The sequence below is a fragment of the Salvelinus fontinalis genome, chromosome 4 (assembly GCF_029448725.1).
Source record: "Salvelinus fontinalis isolate EN_2023a chromosome 4, ASM2944872v1, whole genome shotgun sequence".
In the NCBI taxonomy this organism is placed as follows: domain Eukaryota; kingdom Metazoa; phylum Chordata; class Actinopteri; order Salmoniformes; family Salmonidae; genus Salvelinus; species Salvelinus fontinalis.
Window position 1 is genome coordinate 22,797,443 of NC_074668.1, and position 24,869 is coordinate 22,822,311.

Genomic DNA, 24,869 nt, shown 5'->3' on the forward strand with positions numbered 1-24,869 from the left:
AAAAGAGTAGCCAGCATGTCCCCTTTTCAGCCACTGAACAATGGGGAAGTGCTAATGATTAAAAAGGTCCTCCTTGCAGTTGCTGGAATCCAAATGTAATTTACATTTGGCTATGTGGTCAGTTAATTATGAAACCTCTGACAGCTGATGATTGAAATACAAGCGTATTTTGTGCGGTATCTGTATAATAAAGCTATTCAACGTTTGCATGGCCTCTATTGATTTTAATATGAAAAATTCCTCAAGAGAATTCTTACACGTACTTGTGTTAGGATGACATTTTGGAAATTGGAAAAAAGCCCACGCTGAATTTTTTTAGGGATGATAATCATTTTCGTTATTGAGGTGGAATTGACCTACGCTGCCTTGTAACTAATAAAACATATAGGTAGGTGTAGCTGCTGTAAATTGTGTAAAAATGGTTCTTCGTCAATCGCGGTTACACTGTTTTCATATAACAATGTTTATTTTAGGCAGCCTGTCCACTGAGGTTTAAGTACGAGCCTGTCTGATATACGTATGGTATTTTGTATAAATTTAGTTCACTCGCTAGAGGCCGCCCTTTATCAAAGTTATTTTAACAACCCGGTGTTCTCTTCATGTCGGCGTATGTAGATGCGCGTGCTCGTCGCTGTGCGGTCATGTATTGTACTTCCCAACCAACTTCAGCGCAGTGAGTAAACTAATTGAGATTTTGAGAGGAAATCACGGACATCGAAAAACATTTTAACTGGTGAAGCCAGTTCTGGAAGTATGGACGATTTAGGTAAGTTCAAACCGTGTCCTTTTCTAATCTCAGCCCTTTTCTATTTAGCATAGCGGTTAGTATGGGTGGAGAGAAAATAATGTATTTCGAGGCGCCGGAGATTTCAAGGTCTTGGGATAATCGACGGCCTGGGATTTTTGTAAATATATGAAGCCAACAGGGAGAGTTGGTTTAAAGTTTAAACTACGTACAAAAGCTTAGAATTAAACATTGTTTATGTTTTCATGTCGGATTTCCCTCTTCGAACTGAATAATAACAAGTAATCTCGTTAGTTTTTTTTTTTTTTTTTTAAAGCTACGAATTTTATGCAAACATTTTAGCAAAAGTCCGTTTGATGGTGTCAACATTGTTTGTATAACGAGATTCCACCCATATTGATTGACTTTACCATCGTAGGCCTAAAAGTTATGGGCGTATTTTTGTAATATATTTTTTTACTACAACTCGGTCTCATTGCAGTTGGTACAGATGCTTGAAGTTGTCCAAAGTAACACGGAGCAAGTTTGTAACGTTATAGCCTTTTATGTTCAGTGTTATGCAAACGTTCTAAATGGCGACACAATCGCGATATAAGAAAAACATGTGAAATGTCATAAATAGTGTATGTCTGCTTCTTTGAATTTTAATCAAGCCCATTGTCATTTATTGTACGGCAAATATTGTTGTGCCTTCTCCACAGGCATCCTGCTCAAATTAGATTTCCTCACTTTTAATGGCAACATTCATGGCATATGAGTGAAACTAAATATTTACTTATTATATAGTGGTTGGATCCCTACTTATATTTGGTTGTCTGACTTTATTTCTTGTGGTAGTTCTTCTGTGCTGATTAGGCCTAGTGTCGTCTCTGTTTTATATATGGGTCTCATGACCACTGTCCAAGGCTATCCAGCTAACAATTCTAGGGAGAGAATTTTTGTAATGTTTCTCTGTCCAGTTTTCCGTTAATTAAATTAACATTTCATTTATGTTAGCAAAAACCTTCTGACCACCTTTTTCAGCATATTTTGGTGTTAGGCGAAAATTCCCTTAATGTCAAACGGAACTTCTCTAGAATGTGGTTACAATGTTCTCATTAATGTCGTTTTTCTGAGGGTTGGGAGAATATTACACCAAACATACATGGCCATGTTCTCAGAATACAAGAGAATAATGTATTAGACACGTTTGATAGGAATGTTGCAATAAAATTCCTGCTTATCAGTCGCCTGATGTTCCCGTTCACCTGGAATGCATTTCAATTAACAGGTGTGCCTTGCTAAATGTTAATATGTGGAATTTCTTTCGCTCTTAATGCGTTTGAGCCAATCAGTTGTGTTGTGACAAGGTAGGGATGGTATACAGAAGACAGCCCTATTTGGTAAAAGACCAGGTCAATATTATGGCAATAACAGCTCAAATAAGCAAAGCGAAACGACTGTCCATCATTACTTTAAGACATGAAGATCAGTCAATCCAGAAAATTTCAAGACCTTTGAACGTTTCTTCAAGTGCAGTCACAGTCACCATCAAGTGCTATGATGAAACTGGCTCTCATGAGGACCGCCACAGGAAAGGAAGACCCAGCGTTACCTCTGCTGCAGAGGATAAGTTCATTAGTTACCAGCCTCAAATTGTAGCCCAAATAAATGCTTCACAGAGTTCAAGTAACAGACATCTCAACATCAACGGTTCAGAGGAGACTGAATCAGGCCTTCATGGTCAAATTGCTGCAAAGAAACCACAAGTAAATAACACCTATAGGAAGAAGAGACTTGCTTGGGCCAAGTAACACAAGCAATGGACATTAGACCGGTGGAAATCTGTCCTTTGGTCTGATGAGTCCAAATTTGAGATTTTTGGTTCCAACTGCCATGTCTTTATGAGATGCGGAGTAGGTGAACGGATGATCTCTGCATGTGTGGTTCCCACCGTGAAGTATGGAGGAGGTGGTGTGGCGGTGATTTGCGGGTGACACGGACAGTGTTTTTATATAGAATTCAAGGCATACTTAACCAGCATGGCTACCACAGTTTTCTGCAGTGATACACCAACCCAATCTGGTTTGTGCTTAGTGGGACTATCATTTGTTTTTCAACAGGTCAAAGACCCAACACACCTCCAGGCTGTGTAAGGGCAATTTGACCAAGAAGGAGAGGGATGGAGTGCTGCATCAGATGACCTGGCCTCCACAATCCCCTGACCTCAACCCAATTGAGATGGTTTGGGATGAGTTGGACTGCAGAGTGAAGGAAAAGCAGCTAACAAGTGCTCAGCATATGTGGGTACTCCTTCAAGACTGTTGGAAAAGCATTCCAGGTTAAGCCATTTAAGAGAATGCCAACCGTGTGCAACGCTGTCATCAAGGCGAAGGGTGGCTACTTTGAAGAACCACAAATATATAAAATATATTTTGATTTAACACTTTTTGGTGACTACGTGATTCCATATGTTATTTCATAGTTTTGATGTCTTCACTATTATTCTACAATGTAGAAAATAGTAAAATGAAAGTAAAACCCTTGAATGAGTAGGTGTGTCCAAACCTTTTACTGGTACCGTATATAAATACATAAAATATAATTTGGAACTTGTAAAATACTATTAATGATATTGTAAACATACTGTACTCTAGACTTTATTGATGTATGGGTGAAATGAAAAGGATTGTTATCTCTGCTTTGCCTAGCCCCATTGAAATAAAGATTCACTATAAGTAAACTATTTTCTTTGTTGTACAATGTAATTGTTGTGGTAGTCTTAAAGTAAACCATCTTCATTATCACAGTAGCACCTCCAAGTGCTACTCAGACCTGGGAGAAAAGTTTTTGGCATTGAACTTGGTGGTAGTAGTTTGTGATGGGACACTTCGTTAAAAAAAAAAAAATCTCCTGCTTCTAGACATTTCACCACCTAGATTACAAGGGTTCGATTTGCACTAAACCATTTCATGTCATGGTAAAGCATGTACAAAATCATACATCGTCCACGAGTATAGTTTTTAAATTGAGAACATATAGCTGAACAATTTATAAACAAAGCTATTCTGTGGTTCCAAACTCCCAGTCCTCAAGTACCGCAAACAGTACAGTTTATTGTAGCCCCGGACTAACACACCTATTTGAACTAATCATCGGGCCCTCTGAGTTGAGTCAGGTATGTTTGTTCGGGGCTACAGTAGAAATATGTGCTGTTGGGGGTACTCAAGGACTGGAGTTGGGAACCACTGCTGTAGGACTATGGCTGCATTGGAGTTGCATGCTATTATCAGCTGCAAAATGGGTTCACATGGCTGATATCCTGAAAATTATTTTTTAAATAAAATTATTATTAAACTAATTGGAGCGCTTATGACTGAACAAAAAGGTACTGTTCATTTGAGAATACAACACAGAAATAGACAAATTAGAGACAGATTCCCTTCCCCTCTTTATTGCAGGATTTGGGATCTGTGATTTGTATCATCCAATCTAACTTTATTTGTCACATGCCCCGAATACGACAGGTGTAGACTATGAAATTATTACTTACAAGCCCTTAACCAACAATTTAGTTCAAGAAATAGTTACCAAATACACAACAGTAAAAAATTATAAAAAGTAACACATTACAATAACGAGGCTATATACAGGGGGTACCGGTACCGAGTCAATGTGTGGGTGTACTGGTTGGTCGAGGTCATTTGTACATGTAGGTAGGGGTGTAGACACTAGTTCGCCTTGAATAATAGTTAACAATTTAACACAAGTTTCAACACTTAACTTCAAAGAATCAACACTTTTATATTTCAAAGTGTACAAGTAAGCTAACTCATATGTAAAGGTTAGACATTTTATTAACAAGTAGGCTATTATTATTACTAAAGCATAATTTTCAGGTGAACAAAAAAAAGTCAATACTGGAGGTGGCCAACCTTGCTCCCCCGGATCAGCTGTTCCGGACAACTGTGTGATCACGCACTCCATGCCGACGTGAGTAAGACCTTTAAACAAGTCAACATACACAAGGCTGCAGGGCCAGAAGGATTACCAGGGCGTGTGCTCCGGGCATGTACTGACCAACTGGCAAGTGTCTTCACTGACATTTTTAACATGTCCCTGATTGAGTCTGTAATACCAACTTATTTCAAGCAGACCACCATAGTCCCTGTGCCCAAGAACACAAAGGCAACCTGCCTAAATGACTACAGACCCTTAGCACTCATGTCCGTAGCCATGAAGTGCTTTGAAAGGCTGGTAATGGCTCACATCAACACCATTATCCCAGAAACCCTAGACCCACTCCAATTTGCGTATCCCCCAACCGATTCACAGATGATGCAATCTCTATTGCACTCCACACTGCCCTTTCCCACCTGAACAAAAGGAACACTTATGTGAGAATGCTATTCATTGACTACAGCTCAGCGTTCAACACCATAGTACCCTCAAAGCTCATCACTAAGTTAAGGATCCTGGGACTAAACACCTCCCTATGCAACTGGATCCTGGACTTCCTGCTGGGCTGCCCCCAGGTGGTGAGGGTCGGTAGCAACATATCTGCCACGCTGATCATCAACACTGGAGCTCCCCAGGGGTGCATGCTCAGTCCCCTCCTGTACTCCCTGTTCACCCACAACTGCATTGCCAGGCACGATTCCAACACCATCATTAAGTTTACAGACGACACAAGTGGTAGGCCTGATCACCGACAACGATGAGACAGCCTATAGGGAGGAGGTCAGAGACCTGGCTGGGTGGTGCCAGAATAACAACCTATCCCTCAACGTAACCAAAACTAAGGAGATGATTGTGGACTACAGGAAAAGGAGGACCGAGCACGCACCCATTCTCATTGACGGGGCTGTAGTGGAACAGGCTGAGAGCTTCAAATTCCTTGGCGTCCACATCAACAACAAACTAGAATGGTCCAAACACACCAAGACAGTTGTGAAGAGGGCACTACAAAGCCTATTCCCCCTCAGGAAACTAAAAAGATTTGCCATGGCCCCTGAGATCCTCAAAAGGTTCTACAGCTGCAACATCGAGAGCATCCTGACTGGTTGCATCACTGCCTGGTACGGCAATTGCTCGGCCTCCAACCGCAAGGCACTACAGAGGGTAGTGCGTACGGCCCAGTACATCACTGGGGCTAAACTGCCTGCCATCCAGGACCTCTACACCAGGCGGTGTCTGAGGAAGGCCCTAAAAATTGTCAAAAACCCCAGCCACCCCAGTCATAGACTGTTCTCTCTACTACCGCATGGGAAGCGGTACCGGAGTGCCAAGTCTAGGACAAAAAGGCTTCTCAACAGTTTTCATCCCCAAGCCATAAGACTCCTGAACAGGTGATCAAATGGCTACCCAGACTATTTGCATTGTGTGCCCCCCCCCCCCCCCCCGCTGCTACTCTCTGTTTATGCATAGTCACTTTAACTATACATTCATGTACATACAGTTGGAGTCGGAAGTTTACATACACCTTATCCAAATACATTTAAACTCAGTTTTTCACAATTCCTGACATTTAATCCTAGTAACAATTCCCTGTCTTAGGTCAGTTAGGATCACCACTTTATTTTTTTATTTTTCTGAGGTCTTTGCTGATTTCTTTTGATTATCACAGGATGTCAAGCAAAGAGGCACTGAGTTTGAAGGTAGGCCTTGAAATACATCCACAGGTACACCTCCAGTTGACTCAAATTATGTCCATTAGCCTATCAGAAGCTTCTAAAGCCATGACATCATTTTCTGGAATTTTCCAAGCTGTTTGAAGGCACGGTCAACTTAGTTTATGTAAACTTCTGACCCACTGGAATTGTGATACAGTGAAATAATCTGTCTGACAACAATTGTTGGAAAAATTACTTGTCATGCCCAAAGTAGATGTCCTAACCAACTTGCCGACTTGCCAAAACTATAGTTTGTTAACAAGAAATTTGGAGTGGTTGAAAAACGAGTTTTAATGACTCCAACCTAAGTGTATGTAAACTTCCGACTTCAACTGTATGTACAAACTACCTCAAATGGCCGTGTGTTCCCGCACATTGGCTAACCGAGCTATCTGCATTGTGTCCCGCCACCCACCCACCGCCAACCCCTCTATACGCTACTGCTACTCTCTGTTCATCATATATGCATAGTCTCTTTAACCATATCTACATGTCCATACTACCTCAATCAGCCTGACTAACCGGTGTCTGTATGTAGCCTCGCTACTTTTATAGCCTCGCTACTGTCTTTTTACTGTTTTTATTTCTATTGTTCACCTAATACCTTTTTTGCGCTATTGGTTAGAGCCTGTAAGTAAGCATTTCACTGTAAGGTCTACACCCGTTGTATTCGGCACACGTGACAAACTTTGATTTGATCTACTTGGTGAGCAGACTTCTGTTCCAGCTAGCAATAGCGCACTTGATTATTAACCAATTATGTTCGATACAGTGAATCAGGTGTGTTAGTGCTGGACTGGAACAGAATCCTGCACACGCAGCAGGGTTGGCCTCTTCCAGTTGTAATAGTTTCATACATTGTGTGTGACTTTTAAACTTTATTTTAGTTAACATTTTGCTAACCTTGTTACACATACAATCCATGGTATACGAGGATTTACGCTTAATCTATTGGGACCTCATCTGCACACCGGGTATCACAGCTCTCTGTATCTGAGGACAGAAAATAATGATGTTGTGTCCGTGTGCTGGCTTTGTGTGCTGCAGCCCGAATCACGGCTCAGGCCTGTTTTTGATTTTCATCAAAAAGCATTGCGTCTCCTGCACTAGAGTCTGCAATGGTCCGACTACACAATATAATGTCGGGTGCATTAAGTGATGTTTCTGTTCTTTAAAAAAAAAATGATCTGATGTATTGTCTTCTTTTTTTCACAGCTAAAGCCTAGGTCAGATAATCTCGGTTCGCCACTGCAGTTATCAGTTAATCTGACTATTCTCTCATTGATTTGATTTCCTTATTTCAGCAATTTTAGGGCTTTTTGTGTAGTTGCTTCGTGTTTGTTGGGCTATATAACCCTGTTTTTAATGTTACTCCTGTTTACACCTATCTAGTTGTTTTACAAGTGTCTACAGAGAAAGGGTTAGGTTTTGCTTCTGGACAGGTCCGAACTATACTGGCCCATTAAGCAAGCACATGCCCTAAGGATATCCCAGTGGTTATGGCGTTCGTCATAAATGCTGGTGGCCTGGGTTTGAGACCCGCTAAGGGAGTCACACTACCTTCACATTCTTATCAAATATGTTCATGTCATTATTTGACAACATCCCTATCTTACACTTAATATACAAACGTTTTTGTGGACACCCCTTAAAATTAGTAGATTTGGCTATTTCAGCCACACCCGTTGCTGACAGGTGTATACAATAGAGCACACTGCCATGCAATCTCCATAGACCAACATTGGCAGTAGAATGGCCTTGTTGAAGAAGTCACTGAGCTCTTCATTGTGGCACGGTCATAGGTTGCCACCTTTCTAACAAGTCAGTTTGTCAAATTTCTGCCCTGCTAGAGTTGCCCTGGTCAACTGTAATTGCTGTTATTGTGAAGTGGAAATGTCTAGGAGCAACAATGGCTCAGCTGCGAAGTGGTAAGCCACACAAACTTGGTGGGAGAGGAATAATGCTCTGGGGGTGTTTTCATGGTTTGGGCTAGGCCCCTTAGTTCCAGTGAAGGGAAATCCTTAACACATTGACATTCTAGACGATTCTGTGCCTCCAACATTGTGGCAACAGTTCAGGGAAGGCCCTTTCCTGTTTCAGCATGACAATGCCCCGGTGCACAAAGTGAGGTCCATACAGAAATGATTTGACTAGATTGGTGTAGAAGAACTTGACTGGCCTGCACAGAGCCCTGACCTCAACCCCATCAAACTCCTTTGGGATGAATTGGAACGCCGACTGCAAGCCAGGCCTAATCGCCCAACATCAGTGCCCGACCTCACTAATTCTCTTGTGGCTGAATGGGCGCAAGTTCCCAGAACAATGTTCCAACGTGTAGTGGAAAGCCTTCCCAGAAGAATGGAGGCTGTTAAAGCAGCAAAGGGGGACCACTCCATATTAATGGCCATGATTTTGTAATGAGATGTTTGACAAGCAGGTGTCTACGTACACTACATGACCAAAAGTATCTAATTAAAATCAGTTTCTCATTGAAAGATGGGAATCTGTAGGATTATACCTTGAGCACAAATTGACCACCTTTCCACTACCTCATAAATGATCAGTATTTATTAATTCTATTTAATTGAGCAACCTTCCATCTTCTTGACAGGTAATGTGGAAAAATTACAAAATAGTTTATCATACTGATTCAGGAGTAAGATTAAAACGGGGTCAAATGCCCCAACAACATTAGACCCCTAAACCGAAAGCTCTTAAATTGCTGAAATTAAATCAAATCAATGATGAGAGAAGAGTCATATCAGCTGATACCTGACACGGACATGGTGGTGTAGTAGGAAGATTACCGTATCGTAAACCAAGAGGTTGTGAGTTCAACTCCCGGGTGAGAATATGCTTAATAATACTTACTGTATAAATGAACATGCACAATTAAATCAAGTGCGTCAAACATGGAAGCTGAGAACACTATGTTAAAAGCACTGTGTGTGTGTGTGTATCCCTAATCTTGCCAACAGACAAAGCTCTGTGAGTGGATCAGTGGTTCACCAATCAGGGCCTTGATTGGCTTGGCAACAGTAACAAGATGAGTAATGACACATTTGGCACAAATGTTCTTGCCACGTTTCCATTAAACTTGTCTAGAATCTTAATAGTTTATGTTCTGATAACATGGCAACTGTGTTCTGTGTATGTTGGGTGGGACGTTGGTGTAATATTCTCCTAACCATCAGAACTGGAGACATGAATATTCTTTCAAAGCTCCCATGAAACATGTCTAGAACAGTTAATATCTTAAGTTCTGAGAACAAGGTAACGACGTTCTATTTAACATTAAGGTAATAGTCTCTTGGAAACATTCCTAGGACATCACGGGAACATTCCTATGATAACGTTAGTTAATGATCTATTGAGACTCACGAGAACGTTCTCTAAAGTTCTGGGAATGTTTGTTAGCTGGGTAGTCATGTTTAGAGTACATACTCAGACATTAGAGTATCCTACAGATCTGCAGCAATATGGGTCTTCAAAAGACTAGAGAACTTTTTCAGATACAGATATGCACTAGAGATATTTACCCAAACACTTGGAACTGGCATACCTCAAATAGCAGAGCCTACTGTACGCCAACCTGCACCGTTCATACTTGTACACACAGATCATGTGTCAGTGCATTTTAGGGACCAAGCATCTGGCTGATCATGCTGGCTGATGGGCACTGTTGTAGAGTATGCCCCCCCCTCCCCATGACAACATTTTATCCTTCAGTCTATTTTCTGTGACAAGATAGCTGACCAATAATCTCTCAATTCAGCACCCCTTGACCTCTGGTGCAACTACACTTAGAAGTCATTTTGTTTTTACAGATTTCATCTGGTGGCCAGTTCACTAAAGCTGCCTAGATTAGACAGGGTGTTATTGAACAAATGCAATTGCTTTCATCTTCATGCACAGAGTGGAGGCATATAGCTAAGAGGCTAGAAAGTCCAGCAACCAACGGATGGCTCTGTCCTGTTCTTACAACTTAAACAATTCAAAAACACATCTCACTGACACATGCTATTTTGGGTCATTCATGCAGAACTCAAAATAGGCAAATTCAAATGGGTGCTGGACTCTTAATTAAAAATATTACTTTGTTGTCCATTTCCTTTAAGAGAATGAAAATGTGTATCACCTGATCAGCTCAATCAACCGAGACACACACTCACCCACACCCTGATGTATCGGTTGATTGAGCTGATCACGTGATACACATTTTCATTCTCTTAAAGGAAATGGACAACAAAGTAATATTTTTAATTAAGAGTCCAGCACCCATTTGAATTTGCCTATTTTGAGTTCTGCATGAATGACCCAAAATAGCATGTGTCAGTCAGATGTGTTTTTGAAATGTTTAAGTGGAGGGATGAGGAGACCTATTTTGAGCTTGGCCTGATCTGAGAGTACCTCCATGGCTCATTAAATGGTAAAGCTGCTCTGGGCCAGTGAAAGGACTGATTGTTAACTGAGAGGGAGCCTGCTGTCTCACTTCAGTCGGGGGAAGCCAGGCCTGAGGGAGGGGGAGAGGCTGCTGTGGAATGTCTTAACATCAAGGCCAAATACCTACTGGGTTACGGCTCACCAACTCCCACCACTGTTCCACACTGGCCCTGTAAAGATAGGGCTCTTCACAAACCGGTACCCTCAGTCAGTCCTACTGTGTCCTAGTAAAACCCTATTCCCTGGTCTCTGCAGGGATGCCTCTGAGGACGTAGAGCTGCGTAACCCAATCATCCCATCCTCTCCTCTTTCTACTTGGCCCAGTGTACCAGAGATGTCCCGATTTCCTACCCTCCCAAAAAGCAAGGGGGATTCTGTTGTACCATGTGAGCAACCCTAGGTTAGACAAGGCATGTGAACGTTCCAGAGACTCAGACATGTCTCACGCAGCTCCGATCAGGTGGTGGCCAGGTCCAGCCCAAAGCCCAGAACCATTACTGGTGTGGCTGCAGTGCAGCTGAGCTTTCTCCCAGATGTGAGTCTTTACCCACATGTGACAGTCAGTGTCAGATGGCCTGTCTTACTGGCGTGTTTGTGTTGCGTGTCCCCACTCTCCTCTCTGTGTGAATTCCTCAGGAGCCTGTATGATTGACTCTCCATGCTTGGGAAACACAGATGGGCTGTCCCTGTGGGCTGAAGCAGCCTTTGCTTATGTCATGACCAGTCATCAAGATAAGAGTGGTGGGTGGTGTGTAGGTGGGCAGCTGGTTGAGAGGACAACGTTACAGGAGAGGCAACGTTGCAGTCTGTTGAACAGTAATCACATTTTATTTTTTACATGCTTCGTGAACAACCGGTGTGGACTAACAGTGAAATGCTTACTTACGGGCCCTTAACAATGCAGAACGAAAGAAAGATAAATAATAGAAAAGTAAAATGCTTAATAATAGATACACAATGAGTAACAATAACCTGGCTATATACAAGGGTTACCAGTACTGAGTCCATGTGCAGGGGTATGAGCTGATTGAGGTAAATATGTACATATAACTAGGATTAAAGTGACAGAGGGTAAAAAGTACCATCAGCATATGTGATGAGTCAAAGTTAGTCCAAAAAGGGTCATGGCAGATAACCAAACAGCTACATGGACTATCCTCTTTTGAGGAGATGTGGACTCTATTCGTTGACTACCTTATAGAAAAATTGCCATATTCCCTTGTTCAAGAGAGGACTGGGTGCACATTAAATGGTGTGGTCCTTAGGCGATACCCCAGTATACGGTTTAAAATGTCTATTTTGAAATACAGATGGTATCATTTTAAATACTGTTTATAAAATATATATCTCTTTTTTTGGAGGGGGGTGCTATGCCACTGCTTATAACTATGTTAAGTATAACTATAAGAAATCTAAGATGTGTCAAATTATATCTAGCTCAGGGCTCCAGCTATGTATTTGGTTTACTAGCTAAGTGGCTAGATATCAAGCTTCTTGGTTACAACAGAGACATTCAATTCCCTCCTGGATCAACATCCCTGGTGCCTAAATTGTTTTGTGCATCCCCCAAAAAGCATATTTTCTATAGCGCCCCTTGTGTGCACATTTGGTAATACCATATACTCCGGTATAGTACAGAAATGGAATGAAAATCTGGATACCGCCCAACACTAGTGGTCCTAAATGTTTACGATATTTGCCAACCACACTCTGTAACTTAGACAACATAGCTGTCCTTACAACTTTGGCAGTTGGTGCGTTTCTGTATTTCAGTATGTCAGCAGTGGGCAAGTGTTACCAGACTATTCATCACCCCCAGGGACCTGTAGGGTTTCTCCCTGTATGCCTACCACTACTGTATGTTTGTGTGGGCCTGCCTTCTGAACTAATGCGAGGGTCCTGTCTGTAAATCAGTCCAGTCCTTGTGCTCTTTCTGTGCTCCTTCCACACCCATCCTGTTCTGAGTCTGGGGGAGGGGATCTGCATGACTGACCTCATTGCTTAGGCAATGAACCCTGCCTCACATCCTGAGGAAACATAAGAGAAAACAATGAGCAGAATCTGTGTTCAGGGCCAGGAAATGAATGCTCTGCTACTGCTGTTATGGACATTTTTGACCAATAAAAGTTAGTCACGCCCTCTTTCCTATAACCCCCCCCCCACACACACACACACTCCCACCTCCTTTGCCTTTATTTCCTCAACTGTTTCTCTCTCTCACTCTCTCTGTCACCTCTCTCTCTGGCCTTGTTTCTTGGCTCTGAGAACAGTGCTAATTATTTTCCTGATGGGTTAATGTAATGGAGCAGGAATCTGATTTCCTGCTAGATTCTTCCCACATTACTCAGGCTGGGACTCCCCAGGGCATGTTGTTCAAAGAGCTCAGTGTGGAGGATTCCACAGGGCCACAGAGCATGGAAGATGGCTGGCTGTTTTTGGAGGTTGGTTGGTTTGATTCAGTGTTGTTGCACAAGCTGAACTTGGAGAAGAGAAACAAGACCGTCTATCCTTGAGCTTTTCACACACAAACTCATGGTAGTTGTGTGTGTAGTTGTGTGTGTTGGTCATCTATTGGTGCGAGTTTGTTCTCAATGTCTAAGCGTGACTGTGTGTCAAAATGGTCTTTTAGACTTTCCCCTGTCATCTGATTTACTGGCCTGTGGGGAAGTACTTTTATTTTGGTCCAGCACTCTCTTCATGGGAGTGTCATCTTTCGGATATGGGGCTGCTTGGGCGGGTATTTTTGGTGGGGATTATTTTGAAGCCATTGACCCCATCTTGCTTCAAGATCTTTCTGTCTTTCTCTGAGACACCACACCACTCCCTCTTTCACTGTGTCTGTACTCCCTTCAGTATGTCTTTACACTCACTGTTCACCCTTCTCTCTCTGTGCTGTATAATCCCTCTCCCCCTTTCCTATCTGCTATTCTCCTCTGTGGTATTTCTCTCTCCACCCCTCTCTGGCCCCTGTCTTTCCTGATTGATATAAATATCATGTTGGGAAGGCCGGATAGTGTTACTTTCTACGTGGGGCTGTGGCCAGTTCTGCCCCCAGCTATAAACAGGTGAGTTGTGGACCCTGGTGGCCCATCACTGTATCCAATGTGTTAAAGATGTGGGAAAGATTAGCTTGCCTGTCTGGCCTGCCTGCCTGTTAACTTGGGAAGCATGGCACTCTGGGCCTGCCATTGGTAATAGAAATGTACATCTCTCTTCTCCTGGAATTTAAAGTATGTGGTACTTTTTGATCTGGCCCTGTTATCTAAATTATAGAGTAGTACTTTGATTGTTTTAAAACTAAACAGCCAGATTTTTCTTCATTTTTTTCTTCTCTCCATTCCTCTCATCTGGAACCTAGTCGTATTGCAACTGATTGACTGATGGTGTCTGTCTTGCCAATTATAGCTTGTATTATAAAACATTGTATTCTGTGTTTTTATCTTAATATTTGTTAATTTCATGTAGATTTCATATTACTGATATTTATAGTCCCTGGGTAAACCAAATCATCCCCCTCTTCCATTATTGGCCTCCACCTCATGCATCTCCTCTGCCACCCTCCTCTCTGTTTCCCTGGCTGCTTTCTCTCTCGGAGCCGGACAGTGGAATGTGTGGAATTCTTCATGTACCTTCCCACCTATCAGATAAAGACTGCAGGGCTTTGGTACGGTTAGGAGGAGGGGGACTATGGACAGAGGCAGGAATCTACACGTACCCACCACCCAAAGAATGCACATACAGTATGCACACACCACAAGGCTGTTGGCCTATGGTTGAACACTGACTTTATGTTAAGATGCTTTCAATGAAAAGGCAGGACAGGAATGTATTGCAAATCTATTTAGGTCATAGAAGCTGCAATAAATAAAGTCAGATGAACTGATGTCTCTGGCATTTAGCCCTGCTTAGAATCCCCAAATGGCAGAATAAATGTTTCCCATTAAAATGAACAGTTGTATAATACTTTTTTTTCCAAAAGTAGTCAGGATTTCCTCTGAAATGATTGGATTTGACCCATCTCATAACCTTTTCCCCTACCCCTTACAGTACTTAGTTGCATTCTTAATGCCACTAACTCCCCCCAGACCAACTCAGGCCACATACCATTTTACAGTTCATCTGTGTCAGACTCATTGCTGCCTCCCATAGGAGAGACAATCAACACAAATTTATTCCAGTGGCATTTCCACTTTCACACTCCAGTAAAGACGAATGTCAGTGTAGCCTTGACCTAAAGCACTACAGGCAAGTGTATTGCGGCTGATCTCTAGCTATGATTTTAATATCCTCTACTCATTGTTCTTTAGTTTGTTAACAAACAATACCTTTACAATGAAGGCGGGTAGTGGGTACCAGCTTTCGCTGTCTGTATTCGAGCTAGCTATTGCCTTGACATTAGTCTATACGTTGCTTGAAACCCTTAATCAGATGTGTACTGAGATCTCTGACTGATCAGTACCACAGGGGTTGGCCAGTGTCACAGATGTAGTAGCAACGGGGGGTAGTCTAGTGGTACTAGGCAGAGAATAGAGATCCCAGTCTGGCAACAGATACTGAGGAACTTGGCGGTGTCTCTACTCTTCCTCGCTGCCAGGAATAAGGTCATGAAGTTATTCTGTGTACTCTATATCATACCTGTTTAGCCATGTGCAATTTTTATTGTTTTAGTATTAACTTTTATTGGGAAACCACACCATAATGTGTAAGATATCAATTCCGAAGTGAATGACCCGGATAGGGAGATGACCAGTGATTTTTTTTTATTTTTTATATATATATTTTTTTTTTCATTGGGCTTTATTGGAAGGGTGATGACGTCAACTTTGGTAAATTCTTGTTCAGCGTATTAGCACCAGGTGCAGCTTATTTTGAGCAGACTTACTTGCTGAACTTACAGCTTTAAATAGATTTAGCACCCATGTGGTTTAACTACATGACGTAAACACCTAGCTACTGGTTGGGGTCTCTGGTTTGAATGAACAGTGGGGGAAGTACTGTGGTAGTGAATAGTTTCAACTGAAAGATCTGTGGTAGTGAATAGGTTCAACTGAAAGCTCTGTGGTAGTGAATAGGTTCAACTGAAAGCTCTGTTCCCACAGAGCAATTGTAACGTAGTTCTATTAAAATAAAGTTGTTAAGGATGAACAATAGAGAAGTCGTTGACGTCTAGTTGATGGCAATTTTTACAAATCTTTCTGGGAATTATTTTTGAAAATGGAGCAAAAAATTGGACTGTTTACAGAAGTAGACACAGAATTTATTTTTATGAGTGAGAAAGGTATCCCTGGGGTGAGTTGGAGGGTCAGTGGGAGGGAGGGCGGAGCACAGTTGGCCCAGCGTCGTCTTGGTTTGGCCGGGGTAGGCCGTCATTGTAAACAAGAATTTGTTCTTAACCTGACTTGCCTTGTTAAATAAATAAACAAAATATTGTAGGGTTTAATATCCAGTGTGTCTTTGTCTCCCCTGCCTCCAAACCACACCCTCAACAGACAGGACACTAGCTAGTCCTCTCTGTCCATCTCAGTCCCTCTCTGGCTGCATCCCTGTTTCACACACTTCTGGGTACTGGATCTGTCAGGTGGCATATCAGGAGGATAGTAAGGGGGCATTTTACCAAGAAAAGCTTGAATATTCTGTTAACTTTATTTCATCTTCATTTCGTGTCAGTTTGTTTTGCTTTGTTTTTTTTCTTGCAAAGAGGATTTTGTGTGTGACTGAAGAGGGACTTTTGGACTGTGGTCTGTAAAAAATGATTTGTCTATTTGTTGTTCACCTCATAAAGTTGTCGTAATGTTGGCATCTTACGGACTGTCCATTTATCATATAATTTAGTTTAGCCATTTTAATGTTCTCTTGGTTTGAAGCTCATTTATGTAAATTGGCTCATACGATTCAGAGAAACTAGTCTTATGGGGTGGCTTTTGAATTGACTTAGTTCTGTTATATGGAGTTGACTACAAGGATTCCCTTTGACACCGTCCCATCCAGTATGAACAGGAACATTTTAACAGGCTATGCTTGACTGACTGAAGATGGATGGAGTGTGTGATGTAAGGGTCTATTTTGTTCTGGTGGTCCAAGGGACACTAATGCTGTACACAGGATGGCCCTGGAGATGTATGTGATGTCTGTCTGATGTCCACACTCACACAAAGCCTTTTGAAAAGAGCAACAGGTTAAGAAAGGTGTTTTTCTGTTAGGAAGACAATCGAACGGAAGGAACAATGGACAAGCAAAGATGGATAGCCAGGTACTTACTGACAGCAGCAATATATTTTTAGGGCCTGGTGGAAAGATTGATGGAGCGAGGAAGGTGGGGGTTTCAGGGGAGATGTTAACCAGACTGTAGTGGGTTTAGAAATGACACTGGGGCTTTGTGTCGAGCTGTGATGATGACAGGGCTTAAACAGGTACGCATAGGCATTGTTAGTTTACAGACAGCCACCGCTCAGTAGACTCCAGCTAGAGAGGCCCATATGCTGGGTGCTTTGAATTATTTTCAGTCTAATGGAGGCAAAATAACTAAATCTGTCAAGCTATTCACATTGATGCTAAGCATAGAAGTCGTGTTGCATCTTGGTCTTCTGTGAATGATTTGCTCCAGAAAGAGGGTAAACAAATGTCCACCCTCAATCTTTAAAAAACACATTTTGTATTGATGTAATGATAGAGGCAGCCTTGGTTTGTGTGTTTCTGTCTGTAATGTTCGACTGAGCGTATGCTGTGTAACAATGGAGGTATCTCTTTCCTTCTCAGACGCTTTGTTGGCGGACCTGGAATCCACGACGTCCCACATCTCCAAGCATCCTGTGTTCCTGTCTGAGGAGACCCCCTACTCCTTCCCCACTGGAGGGAACTCCTACCAGGATGTGTCAGTCCCTCCCCCGGTGCCACCCCCTCCCTCGGCTGAGGCTCTGAATGGCTCTGTGATAGACTCCCTGGACTCCCACCACTCCTCCCAACAGGTCAGTCATACTGTACCTCAGAACCACTACTCAGACTCACACATCTCATTCATTAAATGGCTTTTCACTACTAAACTTAGTGAATGTTCTCCTCTGCAGTCCTTGGGTTCAGCTCCGAAGAGCTTATGGTCCAGGGACAGTAGCAGCCCGCCCCTGTCCCACATTGAAGAGGACCACGTCTACAGGTAGGCAGAAGGGCCATAGGAACAGATCTCTAGGAAGGGACCCCCACTGGGAGGCTACTATACCGTCTGTCACTGTTTTATACTCAACCACAATTGACAACCATTGTCTCTCTGCCTCTGTCAGTTTCCCCAACAAACAGAAGTCTGCTGACCAGTCTGCGGCTGCTATGAGCTCAGCTCTGGGCAGCAACCTGTCAGAGCTGGACAGGCTGCTCCTGGAGCTCAATGCTGTCCAGCAGAACTCTCCCTCCTTCCCCACCACAGGTACACAGACAGCTAAACACATCCAACATCCTTTTTCACTAGGTTTTGGTGTTTATGCTACCTAAGCGGAACTTATATCTGTCATTCTCTGTGCCATGGGTGGTCTTGTCTTTGCAGTATGTGTTTACTGCATAATACTGTGATGATATCATGTCCCACTGTCCTTTCTACCCACAGAGGAAACAGCCCCACCCCTGCCGTCCTGCAGCATAACCCACTATGTGCAGGAGAACGGGGGTCCCCCTGACATCATGGTGAGCCCTCCGTCTCAGGAGAAGACCAAACGGAACGGGAGCCAGGCGGTGGAGGAGGGCCGGCCCACTGTGGAGAGTCTGCTGGATGAGCTGGAGGGCTCTGTACCCACTCCCAGGTAAACAGATTGGCAGTTACTCCTATTCAAGAAACACAGATGGAAAAGGAGTTTCATCACCTTGAATTATAGGATACAAGCTAGCTAGCAATGAGATCATGTTAATAATCAACTGTAGCCTGTGTTTGGGTGCTCCATCTGATCACATATTAGGATGAAATGAAAAATGAGGAGGTCAATGTTGGTTTGTGTGTGATCATGTTTTGTTTGTGTATTCTGCAGCCCCTCTGTTCTTCACAATGAGTTGGACTCTTCCTCTCAGCAGCAGGCCAGAATGTCAGCTTCCTGTGCCACACGCGAACTTGATGAGCTCATGGCCTCCCTTTCCGACTTCAAGGTGTGTGTCTTACGCTTGTCCTCTTATCACCTCATGAAAAATCCTTTAGTAGATACCTTTTAATTCTATATCTATTTTCTAATCTGATTATTTCTCTTTAATATCTTCCTCTTCTTGTGGTGTCCCTTTCCTCTCTCCTGCCTGTCCTGTCCTCTAGCCTGTCCTCGGCTCCTTGGGGTCTATGAACTCTGACCTTCAGCTTGATCAGGCAGGAACCTCCCCCAGTATCATTCTGGAGGTCCATCCTCCTCCACGTACCTGCTCCTCCCTTGCTGCCCCCTCCTCCCTCTCACCCTCTCAACCTGCCTGTGACTCTCCTCTTTTCTCTCTACCTGCCTGGGAGCTGCACATAGAGGAGCACATTGGGGACTCGGGGGGGGCAGTGTCCCCTCCACATCCCTCATTATCAAGCCCTCCCCCAGCTACTGTAACCTCCCAGAGCCCTCTGTCATTTGCAGAGAGTGGCCCAGAACCAAAAGTGGTCATCGACGTCTCTGCGACCATCCTGTCATCTCATCAGAAGTCTCTGGTAGCCCTCAACCACTCCAACCCTTCACTTATCACATACCGAAGTCCTCCTAATGCTGCTAAACCATCACTGAACTCAGCCAGTGTCACCCTGGACCATAACCCCTTAAAACCCCATAGTCCATTTCTAGAACTTGGTACAACTCCCCCTACTGTTACCAAGAGCACCAGTCCCCTAACTGACATGGATCTATGTTTCTCTACTCCAACCAAGAGTCTTAGTCCTGTTCCTGTCTCTATCTCCAAGACTCCTTCACCTCTCCATGCTTCTGTCACCAAGAGTCCTACCCCTCTCACTGCTTCTAAAGCCCCCTCACCATCTCTGGTCACGTCTCCCAAGTCTCCCTCTCCCCCAGCTCTCACCAGCCCCAAGATCTCCAGGAGAGTTCTGGAGCCAGTCCCTGCAGCTGAGCCCTCTCTGGATGAAGCCCTGGATAAGCTGCTGGCCATGAGTTTCACTAAGATGGAGAACGACAGAGTCCCTACTGACACACTGCAGTTGAAGGGGGAGGCACCTCAGCTGAAGAGGGAAGTGGTGCAGAAGGTACATGAGGAGCTCATCATGCCCTTAGACAGAAGGGATGTTCAACCAGACACTACCGGGTGTACCCGGGATGGGGCAAGTACCCGTGAGGGGACAATTACCCGGGATGGGTCAGTAATGAGTGGACACATAGATGGGCACAGGGAGCTCATGGACTGGGCTGATGTGGAGCTGAACATGTGTCTCCAAGATGGACTGGATGGTAGTATGACTCCTTATACAGAGAGACCTTATACAGATGGGAGCATGACCCCGATGACTGAGGCCAGCTGGATGGATGAGTCCCTGGATGGCTCCTCCTGCCCTGGAACTCCTGATGCTGCCATGGACCTACCTCTGCTGCAGCCTGCCACCATGGACAGGGTCTCTGCATCTGGACATGTATGGGACAGTTCTCACCACCACACTGTGCTGTTCTGCACAAACACGTGTAGAAACAACGGAGTTAAATGTTATTCATATAAAACTATCTTTCTGAGATGGCAGAAATGGCTTAGTTTGATACCAAACATCTGTTTGAGAAATTGTGTGTGTGTGTGTAGATACTGTCCTTACAATGTGCACATCTGGATGTTTTCTGCTACTGCAGTCTCTTATTGTTGACTGCCTGGTAGTGCTGAGCAATTAACCGAAATGTCGGTTCTTTTTTGTTTGTTTTTAACAACTTATTGACCAATGTCTGTTAAGTTTGAATTCAGTTTTTATTTTTATTTTTTTGTGATCTTGAGGCCCAGTTTCTACAGAGATAAATCAGTTTAAGCCCGAACTGTGCGATGTAGTAGGGAGTTGTAGTTTCCAACAGGCCAATATTCTACATAGTTAAGCACAGAATAGCTGGTAATTAACTACAATGACAATAATCTATTGTGCCCCCGCCTACTTGTCCGTTAATAATCAAAACCGAAAACCGTGATTATTTTTTAATGATAGAACCGACTTGAAAAAGCACTAATCGCTCAGCAGTACTGCCTGGCTGTGACCTTTGTTGGCATGTCTTGTTAAAACCAAACAATTTGAGTTGTGACTGCATCCTATGACTACCTCACTTGTTGCATCAGCATGATGCCCCCATCTTGCCCAACTATGTTCTGCTTAACGGTGAGAGAACAAATGGGACTGTGTGATGGATGGGAGGTGAGATGGGGTCTGAGCATGTAATACAGCATGGAGTGTGACTCTGAGCTCACTGACACATTCCTTTGGACATGCCTTTACCCACCGCTGATAGATACCCTTGAGGAGATGGCTGCCTTTGGCTTTGAGTGAACTGGAATGGTGCTTCCTCTGAACTGAACCACTCACCTGGTCTGTGGTATTGTAACTGGATCACAGTGGAGTCCTGATGCTCATTCTCCTTCTAGCTTAAGTCCGTGATTAGGCGCACCAAGGAGACCCCCAATGTGCACCCCATGTACCGAGAGGGTCACCCCCGGAGGGGGCGGATGGGCCCCATCATCGTCAACAAGAGCAGCTCACAGGACCGCCTCATAGAGGAGCTGCAGGGGAAACTGGGGATTGGCCGATTGGCTGACCGCCGGCGCAAGCAGCCGGACGATTGGCTCACTGAGGGTGTCATCGTCATGTCTAAGCCACAGCGTTTCCGTGGCGATGGGGCTGCGAATGAGGTGGACAAGGTTAGCCTGGATACGATCACAACAGGATCACACCATCTCAGATATTTTTTTCTTTTTTTTACCTTCTCAAGTTTCACTTTCCGTTCTTTACCTTTAATTTTCTCTCTCCCTCTCTGTCATCGTCTGTCTCTTCTCAGATCATTATTCCCTCGGAGTCACCTATACCTCAGAGGAGGGTCATTTCCCCACCCCAGTCTCCCCCAGCCCCTCGTCACCCTCCTATTATAGAAGAACCCAGGAGACCCCCACCTGTTAAGCAGACCACTGCTCCCTTACCTCCTCCCCCTCCCCCCTGTCCCCCTCCTCAACCTCCTCCACCCCAGGAACCCATCCCTCCCCCACCTCCTCTGGTACAACCCCCACCGGTCCCAGTACAGCAGCCCCCTGCCCCAAAGCCAGAGCCCCCTCCACCTGCTGCCCCAGTGCCCCCTCCACCAGTGCAGCCTACACCACCACCTCCCCCCAAGGTCCTGGTGTCCATTGGCTGTCAAACAGAATACGACCCAATTTTTCCTCCAATGCAGGCATGGATCTCTCTCTACCTTTCTATTTCTGATATGGTGGAAATACTTCTATTTCTCACTGGCTTCAGTTTCCTTTAGTTCACCCACAGTTTAGTTATTTGTTCAGATGTATTTTTATGAGAGAATGCACTGTGCTCTGGTGTCCGTCCTCTCACTCTCCATCTTTTGACAGATCATGGCCCAGGGGAAAGGTGGCCCTGGAGGCCCCCCAACACAGGTCAACAAGCTGGACAACATGCTCGGCAGTCTGCAGTCTGACCTCCATAAACTGGGTGTGCAGACTGTGGCCAAGGGAGTGTGTGGGGCCTGTTGTAAACCCATCGTGGGACAGGTGAGGTGCTTGGGTGGGCCATAGATCAGGCTCTGGTGGCCTTTCTAAGATCATGGTCTCGCTTTAACTTCAAGTTACTTTCAATTGAATTGCAGAGCTTTGTTGGCATGGTAAATGTAAATATACTGTCTCTGTTTGTCCAGGTGGTTACTGCCATGGGGCGCACGTGGCACCCAGAGCACTTTGTGTGTACCCACTGTCAGGAGGAGATAGGTTCCAGAAACTTCTTTGAGCGTGACGGAGCGCCCTACTGTGAGATGGACTACCACAACCTGTTCTCCCCCCGCTGCCACTACTGTAACGGCCCTATACTGGATGTAAGTAAACACCTACACTACAAAAATAACTACACTGAACATAAATATGAATGCAACATGTAAAGTGTTGGTCCCATGTTTCATGAGCTGAAATCAAAGATCCCAGACATTTTACATAAGCACAAAAATCTTATTTCTCTCAAATTTTGTGCACAAATTGGTTTACATCCCTGTTAGTGAGCATTTCTCCTTTGCTAAAATAATCCATCCACTTGACAGGTGTGACATATCAAGAAGCTGATTAAACAGCATGATCATTACACAGGTGCCCCTTGTGATGGTGACAATAATAGGCCACTTTAAAATGTGCTGTGTTGTCACACAACACAATGCCACAGATGTTGCAATTTTTGAGGGAGTGTGTGTAACGACCCTGGGTTTATAAGCGCGGAAATCGACTCTGCTGCACGTGCATGCTTTTGCGGCACAGTCGATAGCGCACTGCACTTCGGGCTCAAAGGTCGAGGGTTCGAGACCTGCTCCCTGCCTGTTTCATTACATTGGTGTCTGAAGTGATCGGACCTCGCATCCACGACAGTGCGTGTGCTTGGCCGGTGAGCGCGTTCCTGTAAGACGTAAAGTCGCAATTGTTGTTCCATTCATCTTCCGCCATCACATGTTTCAGCATGATAATGCATGACCCTATGTCGCACGGATCTGTACACAATTTCTGAATGCTGAAAATGTCCCAGTTCTTCCATGGCCTGCATACTTACCAGACATGTCACAAATTGAACATGTTTGGGATACTCTGGATCGACGTATACAACAGCGTGTCAGTTACCGCCAATATCCAGCAATTTCGCACAGCCATTGAAGAGGAGTGGGACAACATTCCACAATCAACAGCCTGATCAACTCTATGCGAAGGAGATGTGTTGCACTGCATGAGGCAAACCAGATACTGACTGGTTTTATGATCCACGCCCCTACTTTTTAGGGTATCTATGACCAACCGATGCATATCTGTATTCACAGTCATGTTAAATCCTTGGATTAGTGCCTAATGAATTTTAAATTGACTGATTTCCTTATATGAACTGTAACTCAGTAAAATCTTTGAAATTGTTTATATATTTTGTTAATCTTAACTAAAGTTTATTGCTACGGATTCTGTGACGCGCTCAACGTTTACGGCTGGGGCCGCAAGTTTGTGTCCCGGATTCCTGTTAAATAGCAGCTAGCTGTTAGCCATAATGAAAACGGAGCAGGCTAACACTAGCAGTGCTAGGCCACTGGTGTTTTTATCCACGGCTGGGCACAAATGCTTCAGGTGTGAGATTTCCACACAATCACAAGATGACGATAAGGTGGAACTGGAAAATAGACAGGGATTTGTCTGCTCTAAATGCACCGCCATCAAGCAGCTTAGGGAAGCTATCCTCCAGCTGCTAGCTCAGCTGCGAGAAAAGGATAACCTGCTTTCTAAGTACACTGACCTTGCTGTAACCCAGGCAAACCAAATCTCAGTTTTAAATGCCTCCTATAGCAAAGGTGTCTGAGCCGGGCAGCGTTTCTGTCCCAATCCAACGGACAGATGTTCAGTTCAACTCCGCGGCCCCATGGGAAACTGTACACTCGCAAGGTGTAGGAGATCAGGAAGGCAGTCTGGCCATCCTTCATCTATCCAAGAAGATCCGATCCAGCTATCAAACCCGGGAGTCAGCACCGGGAGTCAGCACGGATCCAGCCGACTCTTTGCTCTGAAGAAACTTTGCAATGACAGGAATGCCTCTTTTGTGACAAATGATTTTGCTGTGGGAGCAATCAGCACTTTTAAAAGAGGCAGGATTCACCCTAACCGCAGAGGTTCCAGGATTATTTCCAGCAACATCGCAAACTGTTTGAGACTGACAGAGAGGGTCTGGCAGTGCTTCAGTTCTCCTTGTCAGAACAAGCAACAGATGACTTGGAAAGCATATCAACTCCTGTAGAAATTGCCCTATGGTTATTCTAACTTAATTTATGTTCTTTTAACTCCACCTTCTAGTGAGTTTATACAAACTGTCACCTAGCATTCTGATCGATTGT

At 44.0% G+C, this 24,869-nt stretch overlaps 1 protein-coding gene across 2 annotated transcripts in view; it reads left to right on the top strand.

Moving 5' to 3' along the window:
- Positions 1-24,869, top strand: part of LOC129853376 (paxillin-like) — a 35,846-nt gene that overhangs the window by 1,200 nt on the left and 9,777 nt on the right. The window contains exons 1-10 of one of the 2 annotated variants that reach the window (XM_055919348.1): positions 576-766; positions 17,596-17,804; positions 17,904-17,989; positions 18,114-18,253; positions 18,431-18,623; positions 18,846-18,960; positions 19,118-20,413; positions 21,394-21,666; positions 22,363-22,521; positions 22,665-22,838. In XM_055919348.1, the coding sequence (XP_055775323.1) occupies positions 754-766; positions 17,596-17,804; positions 17,904-17,989; positions 18,114-18,253; positions 18,431-18,623; positions 18,846-18,960; positions 19,118-20,413; positions 21,394-21,666; positions 22,363-22,521; positions 22,665-22,838 (2,658 nt within the window). In that variant the 5' untranslated portion in view covers positions 576-753. Of the gene's footprint in view, positions 1-575; positions 767-17,595; positions 17,805-17,903; positions 17,990-18,113; positions 18,254-18,430; positions 18,624-18,845; positions 18,961-19,117; positions 20,414-21,393; positions 21,667-22,362; positions 22,522-22,664; positions 22,839-24,869 lie in introns of those variants that run through there. The other variant, XM_055919347.1, reaches the window with a different exon arrangement.